Source organism: Trachemys scripta, chromosome 4 (assembly GCF_013100865.1).
Source record: "Trachemys scripta elegans isolate TJP31775 chromosome 4, CAS_Tse_1.0, whole genome shotgun sequence".
Taxonomy (NCBI): Eukaryota; Metazoa; Chordata; order Testudines; family Emydidae; genus Trachemys; species Trachemys scripta.
The window spans coordinates 127,789,340-127,814,863 of NC_048301.1; the positions used below are offsets into that span (position 1 = coordinate 127,789,340).

Here is a 25,524-nt window from a genome sequence, read left to right on the forward strand (position 1 = left end):
GCAGGTAAACAAACCGGCCCGGCCCGCCAGGGGCTTTCCCTGCACAAGCGGCGTCCCAAGTTTGGGAAACATTGCCCTAGTCTATACTAGGGTATCGCAGTGGCACAGCTAGGCCAGTGGCTGAAAATAGGGCAAATTCCCAATGTACATATGGCCTTTGTCTCCTTCTATAAACACTCCCCACTGTCACTGCGCCCACCTGCTATGAGGAAGCTTTTCCTCTCTGACAATTTTAATTCCCTCAAGACTTTGAGACTTGACATTTCTAGAATACACATTTTTCTTCAACGGAAACCAGGTGCCTCCAAAAATGGGAAACGTTTAATAGCTTGTGTTTTCCTTGTGAACCATGAAGTGAAGATATTTAAGGTATCAGATCTAGTAGCAGGAGGTCTGAAACTAACAAGGACACTAGTTTTGAATCTCCCATGCACTAATCAAGCCAACTTTGATGCATTTTATCATACATAAAAAGAAAGACTCAACAGTGTTGAGACTTCTCTATAAATCAGAGGTGCACAGTTTACTGAAAGAGCTGCACCAATTAAATTCCAATTTTTTTTTTTTAAAGGAACATAAAACAATGCCAAGGAAAAAGAAGAAAAAAAAAATGCATTATGCTCGGTTACCCAGAGACAGAAGGTAGGTCTTCTGGCATTCTTTATACAGCCCTGCTGTTACCCACTGTATGGATGATGTAAAAATATGGCCAATGGCCTAATTAAACACCAACCCCATTGCCTGCCTTTTCAAGCAAGGTGCAAGACTGTTTTACCCCTTCATTTCAAGCAGGACAACGGGCCAGAGCAGCAAAAGAAATATTGTCTCCAACGTATTTTGCTGTAACTCCATAACCAGCTTGCTCTGCAACCCATAAAAACTGGAATTGGCTGTGAAGCACTGAGATGTTTGCGTATGACTCATACCAAAAAGCCCTGATTATATTGGCGTAAGTCTGGTAGGATGGGCTGAGTCAAGCTGCAAACACACCTTAAGTCAAAAGCCCTATTGTATCTTTAAAACTAACTACATCTTAGAAAGTAATGATCAAGTGCTGATAAGAGTTTAACCACAGTTAACCAGGCAAGAGTAATTCCCTGGGCTATACAGTGTCAGGGAACACCACATGACACCCATAAAGCAAAGTAAAGTATCTTCCAGTGACTCAAAACTATTGCTGAGTCCAGCATCTATCAGGGGAGAATGATTAGTGGAACATTAGGCAAGAGCAGTATCTCGTAACTTCAGATTAGTCTGTAAGGGCCAGATTTTCAAATGGGCCTTACAACCAACATCTTTTCTTCGTGTGTTGGCAAACAAGGCCACTTGTGATATAACGTAGGAGCAGACTGCTGCAGCTCATTTGATAAAGATGCATTGAAAAGCTGAACTGAAAAGCTTTCGGCTGCCAAGATCTCAGTGTTGTCCGCACCAAATGGCAATATTGACCCCTAAAGTAGTTTAAGTAAACCTCAGCTGTCCTCCAAGTTGATTTAACTAAACCATTTTGATCCATGCACCTAAACTAGCGCAGCCACCTTTGCGAGATATAAGAGATCATTTGAGCCCAGCTGGGACCCTAAATACATTCCACCTGTGAAACTAAAATAGGGGTCGTGAAGAAGGAAAGGGTACATGCTCTAATGATTACTCAGAGCCGCATGATCATTGTAAAAGCAGGCATTTTTAAAGTTAAATCAAAATCCCGCTTTCATCTCGGAGAGTTAATCTTTTATAAACCATCACAACACAGAAACTTTCACACAACTATCTTTATTTCACCTTTGTTTGTGGCTGAATTTAGATCAATAAAAGGTACACTTGAGTTTATAAAAAAAGACGAGCTTTTTGATGCACGGCTGCAGCGCAACACAAAAGTCTCCCAGTGTACACTGATGGCAGCATCAGATAACACTACAAGTCCCTCTCTCTTCCTCATCACTTCCTGGGCCGTTCCTGGTCAGTGCTTCTCCAAACTATCCTGAGTTCTTTTGACTCATTTACGTAAACTGAATACAAACAGAAGAACAGAGTGTTTAGTTTTATTTGTGTTCCACGCATGCTATGCAAATATGATGAGACAGCTACGACCACTGGGAAAGATCATCTTCCTACAATGCAGCTGTCCTCCAAGTTGATTTAACTAAACCAGTTAATTGCATCTACATTAGTCTTTCAACAGCCAGGTAAGACAACTCCTGGGTCCACAGAGGAGGGGGATAAAACAGTTTAACCTGCAGACACTAAAAACAGCAGTGTGATTGTCCCAGGACAGCGGCTAATAGCAATGCTGAGCTTGTGGCTTCTCCACACTTGATCTAAGTCAGTTCAACTATAATGGCAGTCAACTAACCCAGTTTGGAGAATAAATATCTAATTCAGGCTCAAACTTTGTGAACAATGGGAACATCCCCCCCCCCTTTGGAGAGTGGGTATCTAGAATCGAGAACAGTGGTTCTCAAACTGTGGGTCGCGACCCCATTTTAATGGGGTCACCAGGGCTGGCTTAGACTTGCTGGGGTCCAAGGCCGAAGCCCAAGCCCCACTGCCCAGGGCCAAAGCCCAAGTCTCAGGGCTTTAGCCCTGGCAACAGGGCTCAGGTTACAGGCCCCATGCCTGAGGCTGAACCCCTTGGTCTTTGGTACCCCCAGGGCAGCAGAGCTTGAGTGGGCTCAAGCTTCGGTCCCCCCTCCTGGGGCCGTGTAGTAATTTTTGTTGTCAGAAGGGTGTTGCGGTGCTATGAAGTTTGAAAACCTCTGATATAGGAGATACGAGAGAGAAACAAGGTGCTATTCCTTCCCCACCATAACGCTGGAGCCAAGTAAGCTGCCTATACAATTTCAGCCTTTGAGAGTCCAAGAACCAAGGTACCCATCTGGAACTCATAGGGATGGCCCGTTACCACCAAACTGGAGCATCAAGGTTAGGAAGGAGTTGATCAAACCATTGGGAGTGGAGGGAGGGAGAAATATACTACAGAAGTAGTACAGAGTGCCTCTATTTAGTGTTTTAATAAATGATATTGGCATTTTATTAAATTCTACTGACGTTTTTAGAGAAAGTGAGTCTCCTTACACATGATTTTGGTTCTCCAAAGATCATTATACATCCACACTCCATGGCCTGCACTGCCTCACAGAACAGTGTTCCAAATGTTTTGTGTGTGAAATTTCAAGATGCTTGCCTGCCTCAGTGGCAGATGGTATGTCAAGTTGTCACTAGGGCCTTATCTACACTAGGGAATTTTAGAAGACAATTTACACCTGTTCAGCTGCACTACAGGGAGTCTTAGCACAGACAAGACTCTGGCAACTTCTGACACTTTTTACACCAGCAGGTTTAATCACAATCTCTGTTATAATCTGGAACCTGCCAGAGCTTTGGCTAAAGAGATACTTCCACTGGTACTGCTGAACTGGTTGGAATTATCCACAAAATTTCCTAGTGTAGAGAATGCCTCAGAGACATTCTGACATTGACTTTCAATTAAACTTCGGTTCTTAAGTGCCTGCATCAATTTTAAAAAGTGGACTTAGGTGCTTTGGAAAATTTTATCCAAACCCTAGCTACCTCACCCATCCCTTCCTCCGTTGATCTCAAAGTACTTAATTAAACATGGCAATGAATTCACTCCATTTTATGAGTGCAGAAAAACTGAGGCACGAGCTCACTAAGGGACTCAACAGATGACATGGCAAGTTTGTGGAAGACCCAGAAATAAAACCCAGGTCTCCTGCCATCTAACCTCACGCTCAAACCATTAGACAACAGTTCTCCCATTTTGTTCCACAATGTTAAGTCACCGCCACCTGGGATAAAGCCTTCTCCGCTAAGAACATGAGAGCACAAGAATCTAGCAATTTTAAAGTATCCATGTAGTTTCCCCTTTCCCCCAAAAAACTATTCAGACACGCAGAACAGAATCCAACCCTCCCCCCTGCCCCCCCAGAGGAAAGGAATAGCCAGATGGAGAGGCAGAGTGACAAGTACATGCACACCATGTGCTGGTGAAGTGGTTTAATACTTCTGAAGTTTCCCTAAGGAGCCCTCCACCTCCCTTTAAACAGCCACCCAAGTGCAGGGTGAATCTCTTACATGTTATTCCTCCCTAGGGAAAAAACTTTTTTAAAGAAAGATTTCCAGCTTGCAAGAAGAGAGTGACAGCACTGGACCTAAGCAAATTTTAAATGTGGGTCCAGAAACTCGTGGTGTCAAAGCTTCTGCTTTACTTGACACACTGTCTACAGAAACCATTCACTGGAGAGGAACTGTGATCATGTGAATCCAGGGACACTGGATGAACGGAGAAGTTTCCTGATGATTTCTGGGAATGGAAACCCAGTTCTGAACTCCTTTCTCCCTAGGGCAGAAAAGGTAAGGCAGCTTTTCAAGGCAAAGTGCTTAGTCTAGCAGCCTTGGGCATTGGTTGGTCTTCAGAACAGCCCTGGTTTGGAGGAAACCAGTTGCCTATTTTATTAAGCCCTAGATAAAAGCGCAGGGCATAAGGCACCTCAGTAAGTGAATGAATCCACACACACCAAATCCTCCACCCCCATTCCAAAAACACCAGCAAGATCTCCTCTTAACCAACAGACAATGGGGCTGTAATAACAAAACTTCTGCCACAGATTTGGGGTGCTTTGCATCAAAATCAGTCACAAACGTTTTTTTTTTGTTACATTTTTTATTTCCACAGTTATCCTATTTAGGACCACAAAACGATATAGCAGCTGCTCCCCAGTTGGAGCTTTCAGATCTTCAACCGGATCTTGCACCAGTTTAGTCCAAACCTGAACAGCAGAATGGAAAAGGAAACAGAGAGGAAGAGTTCAGTGGTTCTGATTTTTGAAGACCGCTTTTGGAAAATTGGAATCCTTCTGGCAATAAGAACTGGAGCTACGACATTTGTCTGGGTAGGAAAAGATCAGCCTTGCAACAACAGGAGTATTTGGCACTAACATGCTTGCAGGAATTCTGAAGCCAAGAGGTTAAAACTAGTTTGTACCTTTCACTAATATTTGATCAGACCATTCACTTGGGATAGGCAGGTTACTATTGAGCTGACAATCAGCCCAGTGTATTTCAAACAAAAGTAACAAGCCAGATTTATGACTTCAAGCAAAGCAGGTCAGCATATACCTGCTTGGCTACCACGGAAGTTCTCAAACAGAGGTGGGAACTTCAAGGATATGAGATGCAGAAGGATTGGTCATTCTCTCCTACTGCTTCTCACTTGGCACATCCCAGAGTCTCACAGAGCTTTTGATTGTGAATGTAGTGTCCCTCCCCAGCAAAAACCACCATGCAGTGTAGGTGTTCAATTCCTGATAGTGATAGATCACACATGCATCCAGCTTTCACAAGGTAATGTGTGTGAAGCAGTCTTACTTTGTTCTGCCAACCCAATAATAAATTCTGGATGTGACAAAAATATTCCACCTGCATTCCCAAAATGCTGTCAACACGCAACAGACTCTGCCAGGAGCTTCCCACCAGCTTTGTCAGCCATTTCAACACACAACAGGCTGTCATTTTTGCTTCCTTTAGAAAAGGTACCAAATACAGTGACACACAAGCATAGATTAGCAAAGAGGTTCCTGCAATTGACAGTCTCCTGCTGGAAAGTCACCTTTTAAAGTGTCGAGGTAGTGTTTAGATACCAATTTACCATGGAAAGAACAGCACATGATCAATAGCACAGAAACTCTTTAAGGGGCCTGTATTCTAAGCAGGAGGTAATCAAATTAAGTAATATTAAGGCCCAGTCCACTTCAGCTTCTGTCAAAAGACAGTGGAAATCACTTGGCAGCCTGAAACAAAACTCTGAGCTTTGTGCACAAGCACTGCAAGACAAGACCAGATTAGTAGGCTGTGATCATTTTCCGTGTTGGGAAAAGAAACCATGATAGTTGGTTAGCCCTCTGAACTATTATTAGTTACCTTTTGGCTGAAAGCAGATGAGGGATCTTTTGTGATGGTTATCACAAGTCAGAAGCAATGGATAAGCTAAACTCCAGTCAATCAGAAGAAGGAATCACTAGAAGACAGGTTGACCACCGTACACATGCCTCCTGGGACTAGATTAGACTGACTCATGTCAAAACAGATCATGATCCAAATGGATAGCAATGACAAACTAGCCCAGATTGTTGAGATGAATGTAACCCTTGCCCATGGAATTAGCCCCTTCTTCCTTTAGCTTTGCTCATCCAAGATGTAGCTCCTGTCTGTTTCTAGCTTTGTACCACCATACTAGCTGTCACTGCCTTCCAGACAGTTAGGCAATATGGGAAAGAGATTATCCTTAAATAGCTACACCACATTTATCCCAACATACAGTAACTCCTCACTTAATGTTGTAGTTATGTTCCTGAAAAATGCAACTTTAAGCAAAACGAATCCAATTTCCCAATAAGAGTTAATGTAAATGAGGGGGTTAGGTTCCAGCGAATTTTTTTTCACCAGACAAAAGACTGTATACAGTGTGTGTGTGTGTGTATATATATATATATATATACACACACACACACACACACACACAGAGTGTATATACACCTCTACCCTGATATAACGCTGTCCTCGGGAGCCAAAAAAAAAAAATCTTACAGCGTTATAGGTGAAACCGCATTATATCGAACTTGCTTTGATCCGCTGGTGCGCGCAGCCCTGCCCCCCCGGAGCGCTGCTTTACCGTGTTATATCCAAATTCATGTTATATCGGGTCACATTATATCAGGGTAGAGGTGTATATACACACACACAGAGTATAATTTTTAAACAAACAATTTAATACTGGTACACAGTGATGATGATTGTGAAGCTTGGTTGAGGTGGAGGAGTCAGAAAGTGGGATATTTTCCAGGGAATGCCATACTGCTAAATGATGAACTAGCATTTGGCTAAGCCCTCAAGGGTTAACTCGTTAATGTAGCCTCACTCTACAAGGCAGCAGGCATGGAGGGAGGGGAGAGAGCATAGCAGACAGAGACAGACACACACACCCTGTCTGTGACAGAGAGATGCGCATTTCCCCTTTAAGTAGCTGACCCCAGTCTTAAGTATACTGTCTTGTTAATTAGATCAGCTTGCTGAGACCACAGCTGCTGCCTGGAAGCTCCCTCCATCCTGAATCCTGTCATGTGTCCCCCCTGCTCTATGGAAATGGGGTAAGCGGGGTGCAGGAACAGGGGGAGGGGGACACCCTGACATTAGCCCCCCACTCCCCCCCCCAATACAGCAAGCAGGAGTCTCTGGGAGCAGCTCCAAGGCAGAGGGCAGGAGCAGCACATGGCAGTGGGGGGAGGGACAGCTGAATGTCGGCAACTGCTAGCCTGCTGGGCAGCTGCAGCACAGGGAACTTAGGGGAGCGAAGAGCTGATAGTGGGGCTGCCGGTCCACCCTGATTCCAAGCCCCCACCAGCTAGCTCCAACGGGCTGCTCTTCCTGCAAGCAGTGGACAAAGCAGGCAGCTGCCAAAGACGTTAGAAGGGAGCATTGCACAACTTTAAACGAGCATGTTCCCTAATTGATCATCAACTTAACAACATTAACTGGAACAACTTTAAGAGAGGAGTTACTGTACCTAGTATTTCAGTTGGGTTTCCAACACAGCTCATCAACACACTAATTTAAAGCTTAAAACGTCTACACTGTTCTAGTCTGGGCTTCTTAATGAGTAGCAACTCAGTTGTGCTATACTGTATCAAAAGATATGGTTGTTTTGACTTGTGGGAAGATGCATAGCAGAGACTAAAGGACACATTTTAATAGCCCCGCCTCCCTTTTCACAGCACAATTTGTTTCCACCAAAAACCCCACACCCAGATTTGTGGCACCTGTACTTTATGGCAGGTGCAAATCTTAGTAACCACCTGCCTACCCAACAGCAGGTGCCAATCAAGTAGCTAGGGTTACCATACATTCGGATTTTCCCGTACATGTCCAGCTTTTTGGTCCTCAAATCCCCGTCCAGAAGGAAAATCCAAAAAGCCGGACATGTCCGGGAAAATAGAGAGGGGTCGTGGGGCTTGGGTCCGGGCTAGAGCCGCTGGGGCCGGCAGTGCTCGGCCGCCACTGGCACCGCTCACCCAGGGCCGGAGCCGCTCGGCCGGAACCGGGGCCTGAGCCAAGCTGGGCCGGGAGCTGCTGGGACCGGGGGTGTTCGGCCCCCGGCTGGGGCCCGAGCCGAGGTGGAGTCGCTAGGGCCAGGGCCAGAGCCGCCAGGGCCTGCCACCGGAGGGAGCTGTCGGCCGGGGCCTCACCTCCTCGCGCCCCCCACCACCGCCCCAGCTTACCTGCTGCCTGCCTGAGACAGGCTTCCTGCAAACATTTGATTCGCGGGAAGCAGCGGAGCGGGCGGAGAAGGGGCAGAGTTGGGGCGGGGAAGGGACAGAGTTGGGGCGGGGCCCCGTGGAGTGTCCTCCTTTTGTTTTATTAAAATATGGTAACCCTAAAGTAGACGTATGTAATAACCAAATTCTGCAACCAAAATGTGCTGGCACAAAATGCCCAAGCTCAGCTGAAAATTTATTCCCAAGGGTCTGTCTATACTGCAAGTGAAAGCGTGATTGGTCACAGGTATACCTTCCGTACATGTGGTGGCACGGACAAGCAACCGGAATACATACCCAGGGACTCTGCAGGACTCCGGCTGCTAACCCATGCCTAAACCCATGACACCACATGTACTCTGCTACTGTTACCCAGGGTAGCTAGATTAAACCTAGTATAGCTCTGCCTACCTTCACTTGCAAGTGTGGACATATTCTAAGACTAGGACAACCAAGTTGTCATGTGTTACATAAACTAGACTTGATTCCATCTGTAGCGGTGAAAAACTGGCAGATTAGTCCAGTATCTCAGCTAAATTAATGAGTTTTTATTTCAGTTCTTTGCATGTACTTAAAACACTCCTTAAAGGTGTCCACTTATCAATCCTGGAAATGCAGCCCTCTAGATACAGAACATATACATCACACTAATAACAGGTCAACTTCCCCCACATTATCCCACCAATGTGCCTCAGCCTTTTACAGCGGGACCACTTATGGGGATAAGCAGAGTTCAGTCGACAGGTACATTAGTTCTTGGACTCTCCATAGGGACTGAGCAGTGATTTGTGATAAGGCCACTGTCCACAGGGCCTGGACCAAAACACAGTAAGCAATCATCAGACAGTAAGAGCTTTCAGTCACTACTGATTAAGGCTGGATTTGACTTGGCAATCTAGAGATGAAAAGCTTTATATCATTCCCAATTCCCAGAGCAATCAAGCTCCAACTAAGGTTGTTGAGTTCCATCTTGAAGCAGGACCCAATAAGTCTCATACAACTGTTGGTCTGAGGTGTATAATATGAAGAGGGCAATTGATAGTTTGCTGTACAGTTGCATCTCCTATTTTGGTACCTGCTGTAAGTAAAAGTTAGAACAAATATGTAACCTCAGTACAAAGTGGGGTACTATAGAATGGATCCATTTGTACATTACAAGCAGTTTAACCAGTTCATCTACAGCACTGTAGTTCCTAACATTAGGACTTTATTAACGCAAACAGCAACTGAGTATTCTTGAACTACATAGCCTGTGTAAAGTACACTTAAGCATGTTTAAAGGATTTTAAAATCAACTATTCTGGACATAGGACAATACACACCTAGACATGCCTCTTGCAATAATAGGATTTTGAAGTGTAAATAATCCTGCAATTCATTTTTCACGTATTTGTACACACAAGCATCTAAAAAAAGTTAAAATATCACTCAAACTTATTTGTATAGCATCCATCAAGCAAGCTTCTTAAGGAGATTTTAAAACATGATTATAGAGACAAGAAAAGATCACAAACAGGAATGGTCCTCGGACTGACTATTCCTGAACAGTGGCTCCTGAGACCAAAATGTTGAACTAGGCATCCCCCTGCCCATTTGTTACAGCAAAAAAATTCTTTGGATGAATCCCAAGATGTGTAGGATGTATTTTTTTTAAATCACCTATATCTGAGTCTGAAGATATTGTGACTTTCTTCTTAACCATATTGGAGAGGGCTCCAACCACTATCAGTTACAGCACCCAGCCAAGATTAGGTTAACATCAAGGATTTTAAAAATGTGGACCTAGTAGAATCTACTGGATGAAAAGGGTGTTTTATTTTGTTTAATATAAGGTGAGGAGCTGGCAGAGTTAGACGGTTTTATATTCAAATCTTAGCAGGTCAGGCGGAGACGGAAGGGAGGGCTTCACAGTTTGTAACGAAGAAGAACTATCACGATACACACAATGGTCGTCACCTACCCATTCTCTTGTTCTCCCAGGGCACCTACCTTACTGTACGTCACTACCGACAAGTTGTTCGAGTGACTGCTGGGGGAGAGATTTACAGAGTTTTGTGACAGTCCGTTCTGATCTTGTTCAATTTGGTCAGGAGCAGGCCCCCACGTGTTTTTGCTGATTGTGCCTAGCTCAGAACCCCCAGGGTCTTTTAGGTTGTTTTCATCTGGTTGCCTGTTCTTCTGCGGAGAGGCGAAGGGGTTAAAGTTTCCTTCTACCTTGCGATGTGGTTGTGTGTTGAATTCCGTTTCGAAGGATGACAGCTGCTGCGTTACTCCTAAAAGTCCTCCAACCTCCACGCTGAGGATCACCCAGATGACATCTGTGAAAAGGGAAGGTCATTGATGTCACTATTAGATATAGCTTACAGGGGAATAGGGAGACCACTCCTGCCCCTGTAATACAATAATAATATTTTTAACTTACTTAGCATTTTTCAACCATACATTTTTACAGTGTTTTGCAAGCATCAGGTAAGCCTAACACCTCTGAGAAGCATGCAAGTGTTCTGCCAAGTAAGCAACAGTATATGCTACTCAGGACAGTAGCCAAGTATTAAACAAAAAAAAGTAATTGTTCTTGCAACATAAAGGCCCACACACAGTCTAGTTTCCTATAGACTGAAAGCACCAAGAAAGTGAGACTTGCCCAAAGCCACAGAGCAAGAGTGAGTGGCAGACTGAAAGAACCCAGACGACTACTCCAGTCCTTCACTTTTCTGCTGCAGAATACGCTCATTTACATCAGCTTCGCTTACATCTGTAAGTGAGCAATCTGGCAGGGTTATGTAAACGAATGTCCCGATTTTTACATTCCTGGGTTACAAATTGTTGTAATAAGCCATAAATCTAGTGTGTCTGTTCAGTTCATGATTTTTAGTGTCTAGTAGAGTTATGAAATTAAACTCCCAGAGTCGACATTTGAAAGTGTTGTGCAGGTTTTCTTTGAGAAGGACTGAAAGATATAGAGCAATTACTTTGTAAAAATCATTCACCGAGAGGTGATAGGGAGTTTTTCGTCTCATTTTCCTGTGTCAGTTCGAGCATGTAGTGATTGTCCGGTTTCACCCACATAGTTGCTATTGGGGCATTTAGTGCACTGCATGAGGTATACCACATGTTGTGATTGGCACCCAACAAGGACCAAAATGGTGGAGGATCTTTGGTGAAGATGATTTTAAGTATGTTCAGGGGTATATACATGGATTGAACAAAGACACTGAATGTATGGCTTATTACAAAAATCTGTAATCCACCAATGACCCCTTTTTGTCCTATGACTGCAGAGGTGTTAACCGGCCCCTCTATCTTGAATGGTCCCTTAGAAGAGTGGTGCCCAACTTATTACACAGGACAGCCACAGAAACCTAAGCACAACCTTGTGTGGGCCAAACAAATTCTACATATTTTAATAAGATTCAAAGTCACCTGTCTTGATTTATATTTTAAGTTCAGCTTGTTTCATATGTATTTAGATAGGTAGCTTTTGTGTACAGTATTGTTTATTTACACACTGGTGTAAACTAAAATGATGTAAGCATGACGACAAAACACTAATGAATCAGCCTCTAGTATATTGCGTTGAAGCAGGCTGCGGGCGTTATGAAATGCTCTGGTGGGCCATGTACGACCCGCGAGCTGTCTGTTGGGCACCCCTGCCTTAGAATATGGGCTAACCACTTATGCTGAACAATCTGTTCCACCTTGCATTTAGCTGTGCAGCTCAGAGTAACTTCCCCAGATCTTAAGAAGAGCTGTGTGTGGATTGAAAGCTTGTCTCTCTCACCAACAGAAGTTGGTCCAATAAAAGATATTACCTCATCCACCTTGTCTCTCTAATCACCTGCTGGTTTTCCTCCAGATAAAGTTAATCTGCAAGCAGCCCAGCTGCTTGCAACAAGCTAGCAATGGCAGGCTAGGGAAAAAGAGGACAGCAGGTACCTTTACAGTTTAGTGTGGCTACCAGTGCTTCTCAAACAGCCCAATTCACAGCATGTCTCTTCTCATTTGCCACCATGCTTAGTTGACAGGGTTTAGGTGCCTTTTCCTTACTAAGTGAGACTAACGGGATTCACTAGCGCCTTTTCTGCTCCCAATATTCCTTTTTCATAGCCATCTTAGCTCGTATATGAATGTATCAGCGATCAACACCCCCATATCCTACCCATGTTTAAATCCTTTATGAAACATCAATTAGGATACTGAAAAGGCACAAGAAATTAGACTAAATCTAATTACTTCTACAGAGGATTCTTCTCTCTTGGTTATACCAACATGGTCAGCAGCTTTCCGCAAAAAAGGTCTGGCAAGTAGTGAAGTGGTGCCATCTGCTGTTAATCTCTGGCAACTCCTCAAGTTTTATCCCAGCATTAGAGGACATATCAATTCAGGAAAGGCCAGAATGATTAACATGTCATCATGCTTTTAAGGCTTTTTTCCCCTTCCCTATTTGAAAAGAAACTGCAAAGTTTGGATTTGAAACTTTCTGACATGCTCCCATCATTAGTGGAACATCTGTAGACTGAAAATTATATGCAAAGTAGCCCAAAAATTATTTCCTTTACCCACCTGCCAAGCTCACAATTTAGCCATTTGACCTGAAAAAGCTAATGAAATAAATGCTCCCTAACACAACAGTTCCTCTATTGGAGAGGCCGGAGTCTGAGCCTGGCATGTTGTACCACAGAGGTACAAGAAGAGGTCATGTGTCCTAGAAGTTTCAGGCAATTCCTTGCTATGGTGGTTGGAAATGCCTGAGACTTAAATGATGTCACCCAGGGCCAAAACCTCGCTTGCGGAAGGTATGCCCTGGCGTGTGTCGAGTCCAGCACTGCCGCTACGAACTTTATCCACTGAACAGGGGAGAGAGTTGATTTCCCCACGTTCAGGATAAGGCCCAGTTCATCGAACGTCTTTCTTATGAAGTTGACTTGTAGCTCCACTTGAGCCCTGGAGTGGCCCTTGATCAGCCAGTCATCGAGGTACGGGAACACCTGTATCTGCCGCCTGCGCAGGAACACAGCCACAACCGCCATGCATTTGATAAACACACGAGACACAGCTGACAGGCCAAAGGGGAGGACTGTGAACTGGTTGTGTTTGCCTCTCACCACAAACCTGAGGTACCTCCTGTGGGACGGTGTAATATGAAAGTACGCATCCTTCAAGTCAAGGGCAGCATACCAGTCCCCTGGATCCAAGGAAGGGATGATGGAGGCCAAAGAGGCCATGCGGAACTTCAGTTTCCTCATGAACTTGTTGAGCTCTTGCAGGTGTAGAATGGGCCTTAGCCCACCTTTGGCTTTTGGTATTAGGAAATACTGGGAACAGAAACCTTTGCCCTTCAGCTCCTGAGGAACCTCTTCCACTGCTCCTAGCGATAAGAGTGCACCTCCTGTACGAGGAGTTGCTTGTGAGAAGGGTCCCTGAAGAGGGACAGGGAAGGGTGATGGAAGGGCAGAGAATTGGAGGGAGTATCTCCTCTCTACTATGCAGAGCACCCAGCAGTCCGATGTGATATGGGCCCACACAGAGTAGAAAGGGGATAGTCGGGACGAGAAGGTAAGGCGGGTTGGATCCAGTCCAAGTTCTGGTGTGTCTTCCTTGTTCACACCTTCAAAAGGCCTGCTTCTGACCCCCTGCAGATCATACAGCAATCCTTTTGATGGCTCTCCCCCAAACACGAAGTACGAGGATCACTTCTGGGCATACACTTGCCGCAGACCTTTGAAGCCAGCAGACCGCGGGATGCCCTAGCGCTGGGATAGGAAACTTAAGAACTAAGTAAAGTACTTACTAACTACTTAACACTAACTACATACAGACTGCCACATACACTTATCACTACAAGAGCAAGGGGAAGTTCCAGCTAATGCTCACTGGCAGTAAGAAGGAACTGAGGGGATGGCGAGTCAGTAGGGCCCCATATTGAGCATCATGATGGCGCCACTCCAGGGGGCGCCCAGACCAACCCGACAGATACTGCTAGGGGAAAAATCTTCTGGCTGTCGTGCGCGCGCGCACACCTGACTGGAATTGACATGAACAAGCACTCAAAGAAACTAATCATTATTTCCATTACTCCAGCTTTCATTGCCTTTCCCAACCCAACTGGCACAATTTATTTGCAATTATTATGGCTTTGTATTAGCATTAATACAGTTTCATTCATGGGTTAAGAGTCTCAGGCATGTGACTTGCAAGTTAAGTAGCCAAAAAAATTCAGAAACTCAATGCCAGCCCAGTGGTTTAGGATCATCTGAATTCAAATTTGGAGCTCCCTAGATCATGAGGGGCTGGGAGAGCTATGGAAGTAGCACATTTAGTCCCAGGAGAAGCACTTTGTGTTATTTTCAAAACACACCTCTGATTAATGCTCTTAAGTAGCACTGCACTCCAGAGGAAGCCATTTCCAATCCTCTTGAGGGAGGAATGATTGTTTTAATACCTTGGGGGTGGGTTTAGGGAGGGAGAGAAACGGAGGGATGGCAAAATTCTCCTCCCAATACACACACATTCAGAGCTAGTCAAAATTAGGTATGCTGCACATATCTGGAAGGACACCTACTGGTAACAGTCAGCTCCATTACCACCATTTAAGAAAGGGAATTAAAGCACCATATCATTTCAAAAATCTAACAGGGAAGAAACTAATACATGAGTAGGGATCTAAAAATATGGTATATGCAGAAGATCACCACAGGAAAGCAAATTTCCTCTCTAGATGCCCCACACTTGGAGAAACAAAGACAAAAGAATGCTTCTACAAATAAAATTACTCCCACATTCCAAGCATTAGTAATTTTATGACCAACATCATCCGTAGTTATCCCAGCTAAAATAGGGGTAATCAAACCATGCGTCAGAGCACCATCCCATCATGCAGAGGGATCAGGAAAGAATTCCACACACTGTGTACAACATTGAACTGGCTATAAATTATGGGGAGGGATCTTCCTTGGAAGCAAGTTATCACTCTTGATGGATCTCATTTGATATGACACCACTTATGTTTCTAACTGAGGAATGTAAATATCAGGAAGAGCTATAGATGAAAAAAGCAAATAAAGAAGATTTATAACCTTTACCCTACACTTTACTTCTAATGACCTTTAAAAATAAAAATCACATGCTGTTACATAGCTTTGCAACAACAAAGACAACTGCAGTTATGTAGACATCCTGAACTGAAATAAAAGCAGGAGAGAAAGCAGTCCTCTCTTTTCAGGTATAAATTACATCCCCTTCAAAGAAAGCTTGGATCTGCCGACAGTTCTCAATAAACATGTACATAATTATTTTGTCCCATGGTGGTAATATTTCTCATTTGACCCCATGCATTTAGGGCACTCTGTCAAAAAAAAAAAATCATGAAAATCTTGTTAGCAATGTTCTTGCTAACCGTTAGTATCAGTGAAGGTTCAGTGCAAATCTCAAAAGAGTGAAGTGCCCTGCAGAAGACGACAGTGGGTTATTTATTATTTAGGTGAGGTCCAAACTATTTTAAGTACTTTCCAAATACAGGCCACGTTTTCCAAAACTAGGTGCATGAGGTTAGGGCTAGTTTACATTTAGGTTTTACTGGGCTAACTATTTTAGTTAAGGGTATGATTTTTTTCACCCATTTATTTATTTATTTTTACCAACTTAAGTTTTGCCAGTATAACTGCAACGTAGACCAGCCTTAAATCATAGAATCATAGGACTGGAATGGATCTTGAGAGGTCATCTAGTCCAGTCCCCTGCACTCACAGCAGGACTAAGTATTATCTAGACCATTCCTGATAGGCGTTTGTTTAACCTGCTCTTAAAAAATCTCCAGTGATAGAGATTCCACAACCTCCCTAGGCAATTTATTCCAGTGCTTAACAACCCTGACTGTTAGGAAGTTTTTCCTAATGTCCAACCTAAACCGCCCTTACTTGTCCTATCCTCAGAGGTAAGGAAAAACAATTTTTCCTCCCTCCTCTTTCTAACAACCTTTTACATACTTGAAAACTTATGTTCCCCCTCAGTCTTCTCTTTTCCAGACTAAACAAACCCCATTTTTCAATCTTCCCTCGTAGGTCATGTTTTCTAGACCTTTAATAATTTTTGTTGCTCTTCTCTGGACTCTCTCCAATTAGTCCAAATCCGTCCTGAAATATGGCGCTCAGAACTGGACACACTGCTCCAGTTGAGGCCTAATCAGCACAGAGTACAGCAGAAGAATTACTTCTCATGTCTTGCTTAAACACTCCGGCTATTACATCCCAGAATGATGTTTGCTTTTTTTTGCAACAGGGGGTACTCTGTTGACTCACTATGACCCCCAGATCCCTTTCCACAATACTCCTTCCTAGGTAGTCATTTCCCATTTTGTATGTGTGCAACTGATTGTTCCTTCCTAAATGGAGTCCTTTGCATTTGTCCTTATTGAATTTCACCCTATTTACTTCAGATCATTTCTCCAGCTTGTCCAGATCATTCTGAATCAGTATAGTTGGGAACAGCTATGGGAATAGCCATGCAGTGTAAAATATTTCTCTGCTACTATAACTGCACCCAAACTGGGGGGAAGGAAGGCAGGATTTGAGTAACTTTAATTATACCAGTATAGTAAAATCAGCACAACTTCCTAGTTTAGATAAACCCTTAGACTTCGAAGTCCATACTTAGGTGCCTAGCTAAGCTGCATGATTTTCAAAAGTGCTGAGCACTTAACAGCTCTCACTTGAGCAAAAAAATTCCTGATATGGACAATTAGACTGTAAAATAGTCTTCCATGAAAACTGGTGCAAACTCTTTTGTTCCACTCTTAAAACTGAATTGGAAAAAACCTGAAGGATCAAGTAGAGAGAACAGTCCAGCATTGGTCCCAAGGGAATAATCTAGCTCAACTCATAGGTCTTCACCATTTCATTTTCTATGTTTAGTTTCTTGGATCTGATAGATCTGCATCTTCCTACTCCTAGTACAAACATGGGGAATGCAATCTGAATGTACTTCAGGATTAACATACTGGCCGCCTGGGATGCTGAAGACAGCACTTATCACAGGACATATACCAAGGACCATCACAATAAAATGCCCAGTGCTCCTCACACCTTGCCAGAGGGAGGTGCTGAATTGGCAGCTATTCCATTAAAACACACAGGAATAAAAGTTACAGTACCTCTAGATCATCATTTGGATATTAGGAGGGTGACTGAGATACAAGCAAGTATTTGGCCAACAGCAATACAAGGATGAAGGCTCCTACCTTGTATGCTTTGGGAGCATTACAAATAAGACAGAACTGCAAAGAGAGGAATAACTTACCTCCATAATAGAGTCCTGTAGCAGTGCACATGCGCCACTGTCCCTGATACATTCCCGCTGTGCTGGGGCTGCACATCTGAACGCTGACATCTGAAATCTCCTGGGGCTCTAGCGACCTGACCATCACCATGTTTACATGGCCAAACTGGTCTCCCCCGACGTACTTAAGACAAACCCCTGGGGGCCATGCCTCTGTCCCTGATTGAGTAGAAAAAGGTATTAAAGGGTCAGTGACAATGCAACTGTAGCGACTTCACATCGGCTTCTTTTCTGGCAAGTGCCTGCTCGAGTAGATAAACATTTTATTAAATTAGTTACACTGCTCTGTTAAACAGTCAAGGAGATGTCAAGTTGGCTAACAGATACCAACCTAGTCAAATTTTCTAGTTCTCATACAACAGCAAGGGGAGAGAAAGATTTTCATACAAAACATAACTGTTCCAGCACATGACCAACTGAAAGGAAAGACCTGTAGAATATGCACAAGTCCTTTAAAAATTGAGAAACCCAGAGCAGTGGTTTAACAAAGTCCAACAGTAATCAACATATCTGAGTGAGACCTGTGATGACACATTCAGCTGCACTTTAGCCATACTGGGGACACATATAGCACTCAATGAAGATGACCAGCTAGTTTTCCATCTTAATTTTACTGTTTTTGTCCCCCCGCCCCCATTGCATAGCTGAAAATATTTTAATAGGAGAAACACAAGACATTTTCCTCCAGGGGGGGCATGTTCCTTTTTCAATTTGTTGGCAGTCTTGGGAAGAGCAAATGCTTTTGTGCTCCCTGTTTGTAAAATTGTGAACTAGAAATAACATCTTCTATATTTTTTTATTTCTCCTTCCTGCAGTGAGCCCCTCCCAGCTCCATGATGGGGTGGCTGAACTCTGACAACATATACTGAGATCCAAGTTTAGATTGACGTTCTAGGGACTGATGTTGTATAGCATGAAGGAATGGCACAAAGTGGTATTTGGTGCACATGCAACAGCTCATTTGAGGAGAGATGCAGCAGTTTTATGCAACAGCAAAAGAGGAGGGGATGGTGAGAGAAAAACTGAGAAGAATGGCTTTGAAAGAGTTGTAGAGCATGGCTCCGGTGGGTGTGTGAAGATCAGTGTCAACAGGGCATTTGGATACTCTCTTGCTCTGAGAATGTGATACGAGCTGGACTGAGAAATTTGGTCTTTGGGCTGTAGGGATTGCATTCTGCCTGCTCTAAGTTAATGGGAGCCGTTTAGGGAAGTCCATGGGCTGCAGAGAAACTTGGACAGACATATATGATTATTGCAAGCCTGTGCTGAGATGGCAACTCTGGACAGGTATTAGTGACCAAGCGACATTTTGTAGGAGCATTCCTTGAGAGAGACTCTTCCATAAAGTCGGCTATTATCTGAAGGTACTGCAGCAAGGGCATGGCAGTGAATCATGATTTGTGGGGTTTGAACCTAGAGAGAAAACCATCAACTGAGGAAGTATCAGTGCGGGATAGTTGGAATGGGATCAGGGCAGCTATCTTTGGATCCAGCTACAGTTAGAAACAGCACGAAGGTTGGGGATCCTTGGAAAAGGAAGATCTGAGTGGTTAGCAGGCCTTATGCTGTGATGTGTGGGAGTTATGGAGCGTGACGACTTGTGTGTGAAAGGGTGTGCGGCCTAGCAACATGGTTTTGGTTTAAATAATGTGTGATTTTTATCAGTTTTAATGGCTTGAAGTTTGCCATGTGCTTATAGTGCTATAGCTGATAAGCATCATTAAAACAAAATGATGATTGTGTCCTATTTCAGTACATGCATTTCTCGGGAGATGACAGATTGCAGTAACTGTCCAAAGGAGCTTGCAGCAGTTAGAGGTAGACTGGGAGATGAAAGTAAGTCTGTTGAATCGGGGTGATTCTTTAGTGCTATTAAACAAGATTGGCTAGCCTGCAAAAAGACCATCACACTGCAGGAGGACTGGACCTTAGTTTTTGATAACAGGCAAAAAGCCCCTGCCTGAAACCAGTTTATTCATAAACAGAACTACATGCTTACAGAACTCTAATTGACCTGTTCAACCAACTGAGTACATAACAGCTCTGCTCTCTGCATCAGACAGAACGCAGCTCTGCCACACCAAATCCCTCAAAGCGATGCCTCGCTCTGTTTTTTTCCATGTTTTAGAACTGAAGTCATTTAATCAAGGGTTGCTGCAGGATCATTAAGAATCTTGGCTTCACTTCAGCATCTACCTAGCAAGATCTAACCTTGAACATTCCAGTCCTTGGATACTAAATATTAATTAAAATATTTTTAAATGTAAGCCACTGGCCTAATCTGCACAGTAACACCACCACCACAAAAACCTGGATTGAAGCTAAATCAAGTTGTAACAGTGTAGTCTGGCCTTTGTGGATAAGGCGAAGTATTGTTATAGCCAAAATTTACAAAAGAAAGTAATGCTTTAGCCCTGGTAGAAGCCAAAACAAAGTTTGGTTTTGACAGGAAGCCACAAAAACCAAGGAATTCTAAGTTGAAACTGTTAACTTCAACTCCCTACCCACATCCTACAAGACCCAAGGACTTTAGGAAGGGAAACAAATTTTAAAGACAACATAAAATTCACTGTATCTAGAAAAAAAAATTTAAGAAACTGAAAATCCACGTTTTCATGAAGGCACATCTGTCACTTGTGGGAGGGATTTTAAGACGTAACCATAAAAACAAAGGGGAAAAAAAACAAGAGAATGAGGGCAGGGAAGCAAAGGGTTTTTAGTTACTGGAAACAAGTCTGTCAGTCAACAGTAGATCTCACTTATGGGGATTTCATTTGGAGCTAGTATTTTCCAGCCTCATCCTGAAAGTTTCTGAAGTTTAGACAGGACCAGGACTTTTAGGAAACTCCTCCTCAACTGCTGAGAAGATTACAGTGCCTTTGCCGTGGCGGTTGCTAAGGTGAAAAACTTGTTTCCCCTGGATCTATCCCTCATCACTTGTCAAGAATGTCTCATATTTGACAGTAACTGTCCATATATTATATACATCGTAAACGTACAGATTTGCCAAATAGTTTTGCACATTAGAAATAAAGTGCTCCACAGTTACCTTTCCATTTTACCCAAATAGCCACCAAATATACACAGGGAAGTCCAATACGACACCTAAACCCTCTCTCTGCAATAGATGTTTTTTCATAGGATCGCCAGCTTACAAAGTGTTGAGTCTATCTTTACCTCACACTTCTTGCCCATATGTCCTGTATCCAAGTCTAAGTTTTTAGGATGCTGGGCTTTAATAACGTTTGTTTTATAATGTTTAGCATATTACTATACAGTGCTCCAAGTTCCGTGGCAGGAAGAGTCATTTATGATTTTTAACACAGCTGTAATTTGCTCACACGCGATTAAGAACATTAGTCCTTGGTATGCTATCATTCTGCACAGAAGCAGCAAAAGCATGACAATTAAATTCAGATACACAGGTTAACTACTCGTACGACAGACGGTCATTGCAGCACTCGAGGACAAAGTATTATCTCCCTTTGAAACCACGGATCTCATTTTCCTCCTGTAATTACATCTCAGTAGATAAGCGCTGAGAGTTTATTTTGCCTGGCCCCACTTCAGACTCACTGACTGTTTTGGCTCACCTCACGCTGGAATGTTGTCTCCACAAACTTGCATCACATCCTCTCCTTTAGGAACTGCCACAAGATTACTCTGTTCCTAATTTCACACAATTCACACAGTTTTAATAGAATTGCAACTGTCACAGCCCAGAGTAATTTAGTCTGAGCTTACACCATCTCTTCTCAGGGTCGCATCACCTCCACTGATTTCTTGACACTCTCATAGGTTCTATAAAGTGTCCCACATTTAATTGAAGGGACAGTGTACAGACCACACACAAACGAATGAAATGCAGTTCTAACATACTGGCTGCTCGTGAGTTTCAAGGAGTTTAAATAAAACAATTCTGATTTTAAATGGGCTGAGTTAATTTGCTGAAAAATATCCCTTTTTAAAGGTAAACTGTTTCCATCCTCTTGCTGGAAGAGTTTCTGATTAGAAGAGCCTTTTTTAAGAGAGAGAAAAGATTGAAAATAAGAAATCCCATACTGAATGAATACCTAAGAAAATAACTGCCCTTGGATTTCATCTTTACTTGGCAAACTCTGTAGTTAGAGACGGGAACTCAAAAGACCACGGAACACCGTAGCTGGTCACGTGCATCTGTCTGAATCAGAATATTGGATAACACTGTCCCCATGCAAAGGCTAATCATGCTCCAATTGGAGTCTGTGGCAAAGCTATTGATTTCGGTCGTGTACGATCTGGCTCCAAAGCACCACTCATTCCATTCACTATAGCAAGGCTAAATCTGTTCCTAGAGAGTTGTTCCAATACAACTATCATCCCAATTAAATACGCCTTCCTAAGTGAAGTATACAGCATAGGGATAGAAGAAGAAGTAGAAGAATAAAGAATTCCATCAACAGAAACAACTGAACAATTTTAAGACCACTTCTAGGTCGCATGGCTTTACTTTCAGACTGAGAATTTGCATCACAAATTCCTTGTCCTCCGAGTTTGAAATGTTCAGGATATCCAACAGTCAAAACAGAAGGTCTGTACAGGAAAACGAACATCCCCATAAACACAATGGTGCTACCAGGCTACTGTTCTTACACAGACCTCAAAGTAAATACACCCAATAAACTATGTACTAACGAAAGGAACAACAGAAAATATCAATCCAGTTTAGAGGGATGGAAACTGCTGAAGTGAGCCTGGGACTGAAAAAAAAAAGATTGTAAGGTCCTTCTTAACCCATATAGACCCCATCTGGCTCTATCCCGTCATGTTACCTCCAACACAAAAGAACCCTCCTGGGAAAGACAGTGAGGAAGGGAGAAGAGGAAGGGGCTTGGAAGCAGATATCACATCACATTTGCTTTTCTTTCTAACCTATATATAGGCCTTGGCATTACAACATCTCCAGACTAAGCTTCCTCGGGGAGTTACAGTAGATAAGACAGAAATTACAGCTCCCCACCTGTCAACATAACATGCTTCCATTTTGCCCAAACGTCAGTGTCCAAAAAGGTGAACATTTTCAAAGGCACCAAAAAGGTAGGCACCTAACTACCATTGACTTTCAATGGTATTTGGGGACTTAGCTGCCCCTTGTGACTTTGAAAGCCTCCCCCTTCATTAACACCTTGATATGGAATAACTTTATTACTGCGGAACAAAAGATCATTTTAAACAAGTGGATCTTTGTTTCAATCAAGTTTCCAGCTCAGTTCAATGAAAAAGGAAAGATGTACCCCCATTTACCTGTGTTTTGTATCCTCCATGTTTTTGTAAACTGGGTATCAGGAGGGATTGACTCCCCTTCTCCTATGGTAACATCTTCAACAAAGGACATGGAGGGCACATTGATGTTCGGACTCTCAAAGTCATAGTAGGCTCCAATGGCTGCTTGTAGGTTCCTGGAAAGCAAAACAGAATGCAGCCTTAAGTACAGACCAGTTGAATCAGGTCACTCTCAAGGGCTTATATACTCCATCTCTTAAAGTTAAACAAAAAAGTTAAGGTGCATTAGTTCCGTTAGGTTAATTTTGGAGTACAAGGTCTTCTGATCCTCTGGCTGTGTGGGATGGATGAAGCACAAAAATCACATGCGTGATTACTCAATTGCTGGATCGCTATGATACAGGCCCTGCTGCTTTCAAGATGCATGGTTATACACAGAATGGCAGGAATTCCAATCAAGGAGCCTATTTATTTACTGCTGTCAGCATACTCAGTCCTGAACACAGTCCCAGCTCCACGGTGCTTATAATCTATTTCAGACAGAGTGTACTTAAGATGCAATAGATCAGATGACGGTAGAAGCCTGCAGCAGTACACACATCTTGGAGCACCATTCAATGTTATGGCCTCTAGAGCCATAGTGAATACTTCAGAAATTACTTAATTTCATCAGCAATTTCAAAAGAAAGGACAAAAGGATGGGATGAGGATTCAGAACTCCTAGCTTCAATTCCAGGCTACACTATTGTGAGCTTCAGGCAAGTCACTTAACCTCTCAGTTTACCCATCTAAAACAGAGATAATACCTCACGGGCACACTGTGAGAGTTTTCAGTGCTGCAAGATCCTTGAGTAAAAGGTACTGTTGCAATGGAGGTTGGGTGAAGCTTTATTAAAGATGCTGTGTGTAACAGCTGCCCCTCATTCAAGCAGTTAAGCTCCTCTTTAGATTAAAATAAACGAGTCCATAGGAGCAACCACTCAAAAACACAGGCCACATACAAGGCCTGTCAGAAGCTGACCTATGCAAGTAGAGAGGTTTCACTGGGAGCAGAATGCAAATGCAAGGGGGCTGGATATTGTTTGGTGTAGAATGTGTGGGTCTGTAAGCAGAACTACCCAGAGAACAGGTAAAGAGAAGCTTGTCAGAAAGCCAAAGAAACAGAAAGAGAAGCGCTTGCAGCATGACCCTGACAGAAAGCAAAGAGGGCTTTTTGGGTAGAGTGACTGAAGAGAGGCTAGGAGCAGCAAGCAAAGAAACTGCCTCCTGTTTGATTTCTGATGTGTTCAGGGAAGCAGGAGTTTGTGTACATTCATCACCAAAAAAAAGTATATTAGAATCGAAAAAGGTGCAAAAAAGGGCAACAGAAATGATCAGGAACAGCTTCCATATGAAGAGAGATTGAGGCTATGACTACATAAGAGAGCTTACAGTGGCACAGCTGCACCTGCTCTAAGCTGACAGAGAGCTCTCCCATCAACTTAATTAATCCACTCCCAACGAGCACCAACATAGCACTGTCCACATCGGTGCTTAGGTCACTCAGGGGGGTGGCTTATTCACATCTCTGAGCGACACAGTTATACCAAAGTAAGTGGTAGTGTAGACAGAGCCTAAAAAGGCCGGAACTGTTCACCTTAGAAAAGAGGTGACTAAGAAATTGATAGAGGTCTGTAAAATCATGAATGGTGTAGAGAAAGTGAATGATAAACTGTTATTTACCCCTTTGCACAACACAAGAACTAGGGGTCACCCAATGAAGTTAATAGACAGCAGGTTTAAAACAAATCAATGGAAATACTTCTTCACACAACACACAACCAATCTGTGGAACTCGCAGTCATGGAACATTTGAAGGTCTAAAGTATAGCTGGGTTCAAAGAAAAATTATCGAAGTTCATGGAAGATAACTCCATTAAGGGCTATTAGCCAAAATGGTCAGGGGGACAACCCCATGCTCTGGGTGTTCCTAAACTTCCAACTGCCAGAAGCACCTGATACTGGCCACTGATGGAAGATAGGATACTGGGCTAGATGGACGATTGGTCTGACCCAGTATGGCTGTTCTGATGCTCTTTTTAAACAAACAGGGTTGCAAAGAGTTACCCATCATCAATCTCCCCTCATAATGGAAACAGCCCACTAGACACACGCCCCCCAATACTAGCTAACTGCTTAAGGTAAAAGTAGTAATTATCTTATACGAAAATTAGGTATGTCTATAGAAGCTATCAGGACTGGGGGAAGAGGGGAAAGAGAGCTTAGGTATAAATACATGTTAGCCACAATCATTGCTGCATTAACGTGCATCCTGTTTAAGTCATGGAGAATGTACCCAATGCATCAGGTGACACTGGAGGAATGTTCTGCAGGACATAATAGGTAGTTTTAGGCAGTCAAACAGGTTAAGGTTTTTTTTTTTTATTACTACTGTTAGGTTTTACCTAGCACAGAGCAGACTGATCATAATAGCCACCATGCAAGATTTTCATTGACACACAATCAATGCATTTTATACTATAAGCTATTATTCCACTCTCGGCATTTTCTACTTAGGAAAGATAGGACTATATTTAAAACAGCCACTCAGTCAAATGCT

General features: G+C 43.1%; 1 protein-coding gene across 3 annotated transcripts in view; it reads right to left on the reverse strand.

Annotated features, from left to right (window-relative positions):
• Positions 1-25,524, reverse strand: part of ILRUN (inflammation and lipid regulator with UBA-like and NBR1-like domains) — a 50,424-nt gene that overhangs the window by 5,318 nt on the left and 19,582 nt on the right. For 2 of the 3 annotated variants that reach the window (XM_034767426.1, XM_034767428.1), the window contains exons 2-4: positions 22,947-23,101; positions 17,625-17,822; positions 10,320-10,648 (exon numbers count right to left, since the gene is read on the reverse strand). In XM_034767426.1, the coding sequence (XP_034623317.1) occupies positions 10,320-10,648; positions 17,625-17,822; positions 22,947-23,101 (682 nt within the window). Of the gene's footprint in view, positions 1-1,782; positions 2,010-10,319; positions 10,649-17,624; positions 17,823-22,946; positions 23,102-25,524 lie in introns of all 3 variants that reach the window. The other variant, XR_004645377.1, reaches the window with a different exon arrangement.